The following is an 8,256-nucleotide window of genomic DNA, read 5'->3' as shown; positions in this document are numbered from 1 at the left end:
TCACACAGGTCAAATACCAGTACGATAACGTAAGCAGTGCATAGTGGTAAATGTGAAAGAACAACTTCTTATGGTCATTTGTAACCCATCGTCTCAGCACGGTACTGTGCAGGAATGGACTGGGTCTCTATAAGTATAAGTGAATAGAGAAGTTAATCGAAAGAAAATATGAACTTTATTATAATTATTATTATTATTTTTTTTTGGTTTGTTTTTGTTGGGTTTGTTTTGTTTTTTTGTAATGCAAGAAATATATTTTATTCTCCCCGCCAATATTATGAATAAAAATTAACACCAATAAAGACATCTGTGTCAATAAATGAAATTTCTGGCACTCAGTTCATACCAACATGATACCGCTTTGAGACCCTATTTTCCCCAACAGAGCAGAAACAGTGATGCAATTTTTGGACTTGAACATCCTTTGCCACCCCTGTCACTTAACTCAATACATCCTTTGCCGCCCCTGTCACTTAACTCAATACATCCTTTGCCACCCCTGTCACTTAACTCAATACATCATTTGCCATCCCTGTCAACTAAACTCAATACATCCTTTGCCACCCCTGTCACTTAACTCAATACATCCTTTGCCATCCCTGTCACTTAACTCAATACATCCTTTGCCATCCCTGTCACATAACTCAATACATCCTTTGTCATTCCTGTCACATAACTCAATACATCCTTTGCCACCCCTGTCACTTAACTCAATACATCCTTTGCCACCCCGGTCACTTAACTCAATACATCCTTTGCCACCCCTGTCACTTAACTCAATACATCCTTTGCCATCCCTGTCACTTAACTCAATACATCCTTTGGCATCCCTGTCACATAACTCAATACATCCTTTGCCATCCCTGTCACATAACTCAATACATCCTTTGCCATCCCTGTCACTTAACTGGTGGAGAAAATATTTACATGTCATGGTGTTAGAATTGTGTACTAAATTCACAAGAAATTGTACGGACACAATAATAATGTCACTTTGTAGTTATTATTAATTCTTTTTTTTTTTCCCCTTTTAACTCATCACATTCAATCCAACAAGTTGTTGTTAATTTTTTTTAATTTTTCATTAAAAAAAAAAAAATTCTTTTGATTGTTTTTAACCATAAAATGAATGATTATTGAGGCAGTAATAGTAATAGGTCATTTTATTGTAGGATAATATGGGTGAGGGTGATAAAATAGTCAAAAAGTTTTAGATATATTTTTTGCCAGGCACTTCAGATAAAATTAAGAGAAAGTGGACGAGATCAGAAGCATTGTAAAAACATTCCTGGCAGCTATTGGCACAATAAAGTGCTTGTTTGTTTTGATTTTTAAGGGTTTTTATAGCGCTTGCTACACATTTAGGTCATTTCAGTGCCAGTAAAAAGGAAGAAAATGAGTCAAAAAGTTATAGATTTACAATTGAAAGCACGTGAGAAAAAGTAAGACAAAGGGGAATTGGTACAAATAGGAAATAAATGTAGATTCCAAGAGGACACTATCAAAGTACTTAGTTTAAGATCACTTAAAAGTCTCATCCAGACACAAGCACAGGTCCCCACTAAGAGGAATACACTCAAATATCTACAACAAATCATATGGAATACGTTAACAAAACATAATATAGTGCGGAACAGAGAGATGATTTACAAGGAAAAAAATATCATCTCCCAAAATACATTTGACTGTTTCCCTTTCAGCTAGGGTAGCCAGCCAGAGCCAGGACGAAACCAAGTAATCTCATTCCAAGACAATGACAGAAAGCAAATTGGACAACAGACATAACGGGATAGAAGACACAGAAAGTGCCGCCCTGCCCACTATGGGAGGTCAGGAACCCAACCCAGGAGCAATGCTTTTGGAAATGTACAATATTCACCAATGATAATCGTTGATGAGAGAAAACAGGGTGCTGATTACAATTACAATTACAAGATGAAATACAACATAAAAATCAATAAGGGAGTCAGATGATTGAGTCAAGAAATATATGTGTTATAAATAATATGATCATATCAAATATTTATTATAACTAAGGAGGTGTCCGACTACAACCTTGCAACTGCAGATGCAGTTAAATTATTTTAATTTTATAGCATATATTAAAGCCCAACTGGGAATTGACATTAAGAGCTTCTGAGGTTCGAAATCCCCACTAGAAGCAAAAAGATTTTATTTGGAATTTGTTTTTTCTTCCACCAAAATTTTCCTTTTTGTTTTGTCTGTCATACTTTTTTTGTTCATAACTTTACCATTTTGCAGCTATGTGGTCTTGTAGTACGACACTCGCCTTTGGGTCCGAGTCTCGGCTTGGTGCATAGTTTACTCTTTGGAAGAGGCTCATTACTCACATTCTCTCATCGTTCATCGTGTTAGGGTGTAAACTGAGTACCTGGCCATTAACAGCGTCGTCTCTGTCGGAAAATATTGTAATATCGCCAACATGTGTCATGTCTCGTTCTACGTGTCACCTGTTGCTGTTGGTGGGGACCCTTTGTAAAGCGCTTTGAGCAAATTTAGTGGATTTTGCGCTGTATAAAAGCCCTTTTTATTTTTTTTTTACCTGTCACCAGTGCCTGCTTCTATTTTGTAACTTGGCGGTGAGATTGAAGCCAAAAGTTCATAGAACTAGAACTACGAATATTTCGTAGCAGTAAGCAGATTTGAATTTGTGTCACAGAAACGCGCTGAGGCTGATCTGAACCTATAGGGAATGAGATTAGTGGAAGAGTAGCGTCCCTTGATTGGACGTCACCGGCGGAAAAGTTATTAGAGAGAGAACGTCATGTTGGTTGTGCGCATGCGTCTCTCGTCCTCGCTTCCGTTGAAAGCGGCTTGAGACACTTCACCAAAAGCGAGGACGAGAGAGACGCATGCGCAAAACCAAATTGATGTTCTCTCTGTAAGGTGACGTCCAATCAAGGGACGCTACTCTTCCGCTAATCTCATTCCCTATGGAAAAGGTCTTCCTGGGGGGGAATGAACAACCAACAATAGGAAATGGAACGGAAGCCTGAATTTAATCCACAAAGACCAATAATGTGGACGATTTTCGGCTCTCTTCTTTTTATACAAAACACGATGAATGAAGCTTGTTTTTAATGGGGTTTTTTTGTGTTTTTTTTAAATTATTTTTTTAAAGGTTTTTATACGGTGTTTGCAAGACATTTGGGCCATATCCGCGCCAAAAAAAAATGAAGAAAATTGGACAGTAAAAACATTCTAGATGAACAAATAAAAGGATTTGAGGAAAAAGTAAGACATAGGAGAAAGGCCCGTAGGAGAAATGGTTTAAAAATAGGGAACAGATGTAGATTCCAAGAGCACACTATCAGTGTACTTAGTTTGAGATCACCTAAAAGTTTCACCCAGAAACCAGCACAAAATTCCACTAAGAGGAATGCACTCAAATGTCTACAAATCATATGTTTCCAAGGAGTCAACTATGCGCAGAGCGAGGCTCGAAACCAGGACCTTCCGATCCGAAAAGCAAGCTTCCATTTCATTGTCTATTGTTAATATTGTTTTCGAGCTTTAAGCATCAACATTTACATCACCCTGAGGAGAAATGCAGGCAATTTTGATTGTCAATCATAATTTCTTTACTATTTATTCTTCAACATCGCTTGAAGACGAAAAGTTATTAATTTGATCAAATTTTACAATAACTCTTCAAACTTCACAATAAAAAATAAAAAAAATGTGTAAAATCAAAAGAAAAAAAGAAAAGAAAAAGAAATTAAGAGTAGATTTCGTAATTTAAAATCACATTATAATCAATAACATTAAATCAATCAATCAATCGTAATGCAAAATATACAAAATGAGTTAAATATTAATCAAAACTGTATATCAAAACTTCAAAAGAGAAAATCATTTCACATTAAATTTCGGGCTCAATACACTTTTTCAGAAAATGCCACTAGTCTAGACTTAACGTGATGTGTTTAAAGATTTTAACTGTTTTTGTCATTGGCTGAAGATGGGTTTTGAACCCGAAAAAGTCTAATTTTAGGAATATATTCTGTTTTGAAGCAGTAATATTCAATTTTGGTACTTTACTTTTTACAGTCCATAGCTTCTAGCAGCTTTGTATTGACTTTATATATTGATCCCTTGTAATATGATATCCCCAAATCTGTCCTCTGTAACATCACCCCATACTTTCATTCTTTAGGACAATACAAATCACCCAGCACACACATCAAACATTTTTACTACGAGCTACCTCAAAGTCCAACATGTTGGGAGAGAACTTGAACCAATTTAGCAACACCGTCTTCAACTGTCACTGTCGAACGGAACCCGAGCTTTCGGATCTTCTCGTAGCTGACTTCGTAATCCCTCTTGTCCTTATCCTCTCCGTCAGTCGATGGTACAATGTTACAGTAGGGCACTTTCTTTCCGATGACAGCGGCGACTTCGTTCTTGGTCAAGTTCATCCTCTCGTCTCCTACGTTAAAAGCTTGGCCGGCCATCGATTTTTGGTTCTCGAGAGCAAATATGAAAGCGCGGGCTGCGTCACGGACGTGCAAGAATGTCCGTCGGAAATGACCTTCGTACAAATCAAAGTGCTTGATGGTGAGAGCTTTGTATGTGAGATCATTGACGAGCAAATCCAGGCGCATGCGAGGGGAAATGCCAAACACAGTGGCTAATCGTAGAGCTGTACCGTTGACAGATAAAGCGTGCTCCTCTCCTTTAGCCTTAGTACTACCGTACGTAGTAAGAGGGCTGATTTTTGTTTCCTCATTACAAACTCCATCGACGGCCCCGTAGCAGGATCCAGTGCTGGCATAGATCAGAGCCTGGTTGGGTTTTTTATGCGACGTGACCATTTTCGTTCCGTCTTCATTGATGCGCTTTGCATTGTCTTTATCTTTGTCGCAAGCTGGATACCCTACAATGGCTGCCAGGTGAACAATGCCCGTTTTCCCTTCCATCGCCTCGCCTAGTTTGTCTTCATCCATTATGTCCCCACGCAGTAAAGTCAGCCTTGGGTGTTCAGCTACAGGCAAGAGTGGCCCAATCCCCCATTGAAAAAGATCATAGACTGTAACCTGTTGAAAAAAAAAAAAAAAATGAAAAAATAAAATAAAATAATAAAAACAACAAAATTCCCTTGATTTTCATCCCCAAGGGGAAATTTGTCTTGAGGGTCTATTCTAAGGGAAAGTCAGTGAGGTCGAGGTGACTTGCTCAAGGCCACACAACGAGGCGGGTAGTTGAACTCTGTACCTTTTGGGTATGAGGCAAAGACCGTACTGCTGCCCCATGCTGCCCCTTGAAACAATGTCAATTATTTCTTTAAAGAAGAACACAGAAAAGCACTGTTACGGTATTCAAAGTCTAACCCAAGAAAGAATGTTGGGATGCCATTTGAGCTATCCATAACCGCAACAATATAACTTTAAAATGAATCACTACTGTGGGTCTGAATGGTCAGTACAAAGTCAATAAATGTTACAGTGAATGACAAAATCAGTCGGATGGTGAAAAGGTTTGAACTAAGATATTGCCAAGTTTAGTTAGAGGGACAATTTTTATCAAAAACGAGTTCTTGTTATAAATATTAAATCAACACCTTTTTGTACATCTTCGGGAAATATTAAAGCTTAATTTCACTTCAAAATACTTGTTACAGCTAGTCAAGTTGAAAAAGTATGAAATTTGAGAAAAGTTGCTGGATACTTTTCCCATATATCTGACCGTAACTTCATGAAAAATCATCCGATTTACTTCAAATAAAGATTAAAATGCTCTTGGGAGCATATTCTTCCATAAAATGCAGAAAAATGTAAACCAAAAAATTTTAACCTTCCGCCTGATTACGTCATGCACTGACACAAATGAATAAATACATTCATACTGACTTGGAAAATGACACGTGGTGTGCAGGGAAAATGATAACTAATATTAGTACATAAAATACTAGCCTAGATCACATCTTGCCTTACATTTACATTGTGGGCTGCTGGCTTGAGATCCCTTGTAAAGCACTTGGAGCATGTTTGTTGTTTTGTTTTTAAGGGTTTTACGGCGCTTGCAACACATTTAGGTTATATCAGCGCCAGTAAAAAGGAAGAAAATGGGATAGTAAAAGTTCTAGAATTACAATTAAAGCACTCAAGAGAAAGGAAGACAAAGGGGAACTGGGAACAAATAGGGATTAGATGCCGATTCCAAGAGCAAACCATCAATGTACTTAGTTTGAGATCACCTATAATCTCATCCGGACACAAGCACAAAATCCAACAAAGAGGAATACACTCAAATGCTTACATTATACATTAAAAATAACAAACATAATAATACATAACAGAGAGATGATTTACAAGGAAAAAAATATCATCTCCCAAAACAATAACTATGCATTTGACTGTTTCCCTCCCAGCCAAGGAATTCCAGCCAGGGTCAGGACAAAACCAAGTAATCTCATTCCAAGACGACAGAAAACAATTGGAAAACGGGTATGGTGGTATAGAAGACACAGCATGCACCTCCCTGCCCACTATGGGAGGTCAGGATCCCCACCCAGTTGGAGCATGTTTAATAGATATTGCTATATATATATATATATATATATTATATATATATATATATATATATATATATATATATATATATATATATATATTATATATATATATATATATATATATATATATATATATATATATACACACACACACACACACACACACAGAGTTGACTCCGCTTAATCACACCCCCTATGGAATTCAGGTTAGTGTTCGATTAAGCGGAGAAGCTAAAAATAGCATCTAAGCACCAGGTTTCATGTACCATTCATGTAGGACCTTCCCCTATGAGGTTTCTCCGGGCTTGGGACTGACATATTTGAGACAGTAGACTGATTAGAAGAGGCGTTTTTTTTTGTTTTTTTTGTTTTTTTATTATTATTATTCTTTTTTTTTTTTGGGTAGTGGGTGTGTTTGGGGGTCTATTTTCTTTTAGAATTTCTCTTTTTATTCATGTTTCATCGACAACAAAGTTTAACAATATTGTTTGTAAGAATGGTAATCGTGAAGCTCTGATTGTAGTAAAGCCTTGTCTCGTCTGCATTGTAAATGTCTAATGAGTCACAATGCTGAAGAAGTTATTTCACAACTTCATCACTCCATTTGGTAGAAGAGACATCAGCATAGTCTTCTTTTTCGTCATGTTCTTTTTCAAGCACGACAGTCTGTCGACCTTTCCATCTCGAGAGCCAACTTTTTAATTGGGAGAAAGACTTGCCTTAAGTTTAAGCCATTCAGTCGCCTATGGAGTGTATCAATGTGGACACGGACCGTATAGATCAATCAAAAGATGAGACACGAGTCCTCTCTATAATCCTTTCTTCATTGTTCACGGCCCAGTACAGGAAAACGATGCACAGGTAGAGAATTGCCTCAAGTGGTCAGACAATGTAAACAAACCCACGACATTGGGTGGACTGAGAAAATTCATTTCACACCTTGTGGTGCAGACAGCGAGTTCGGAGTCAATTAGCCCGTCGTGTCGGGTAATCCTGTGACCATCTCTCACTGGACACCAATAATAATAATAATAATAATAATAATAATAATAATAATAATAATAATAATAATAATAATAATAATAATAATAATAATAATAATAATAATAATAATAATAATAAAAAATTATAATAATAACAATAATAGTAGTCGTAATAGTAATAATAATGGATCAATAATAATAAGTCATTAGGCTCACATGCCTTGTTTACCACAAATTAGTCAAAAATTACAAAATACGGATTTTGAACTAAAAATAAGGACTTATGGACTCAGGAAGTCTAGTACGGTACAAATCCGTTTTTAACGGAACGGTTGGCAGCTATGCTATGATGTCAGTTAACAAGCATTGCACGTCTGACCTAGTCGGGGTCAGAGGGACAGTGGAATTGTGTTGACGCGTGATACGATATTAACGTGCCAAACTGGTTTCATGTGAAACGCATTTTCATTACCTTTTTTAAATTGTATATTTTAGATATTTTTTTCTCAAATCAAGATGGAATCAAGATGTAGCAATCAGTGATGATACTCACAAAAAGTCAAAAAGGAGGAAAAGTCTCGGAAAAACGGAAAACTCACCTAGAACATTCTTGCACCACAGGAAAGTAGGCAGGATGACTTCTTTTGAGTACAATTTTAAAACGCCCGGAGTCCAGTAAAAGGAGGAAATTTTTTATATATATATTTTTTTTTTCAAAAAGGAGGTATTTTTTAA

At 36.8% G+C, this 8,256-nt stretch overlaps 1 protein-coding gene across 2 annotated transcripts in view; it reads right to left on the bottom strand.

The window, feature by feature from the left end:
• Nucleotides 1-222: 222 nt before the first annotated feature.
• Nucleotides 223-8,256, bottom strand: part of LOC144976667 (GDP-D-glycero-alpha-D-manno-heptose dehydrogenase-like) — a 37,947-nt gene continuing 29,913 nt past the window's right edge. For both annotated transcript variants that reach the window (XM_078920996.1, XM_078920995.1), the window contains exon 3: nt 223-5,060. In XM_078920996.1, coding sequence (XP_078777122.1) covers nt 4,230-5,060 — 831 coding nt within the window. In that variant the 3' untranslated portion in view covers nt 223-4,229. The remainder of the gene's footprint in view (nt 5,061-8,256) is intronic.

This window comes from Berghia stephanieae, chromosome 7, assembly GCF_034508935.2.
Source record: "Berghia stephanieae isolate SIO BIC M18660-M18661 chromosome 7, UCSD_Bste_1.3, whole genome shotgun sequence".
Lineage (NCBI taxonomy): Eukaryota > Metazoa > Mollusca > Gastropoda > Nudibranchia > Aeolidiidae > Berghia > Berghia stephanieae.
The sequence above is the reverse complement of the archived record's forward strand: the minus strand, read 5'-3'. Positions and strand labels throughout refer to the sequence as shown.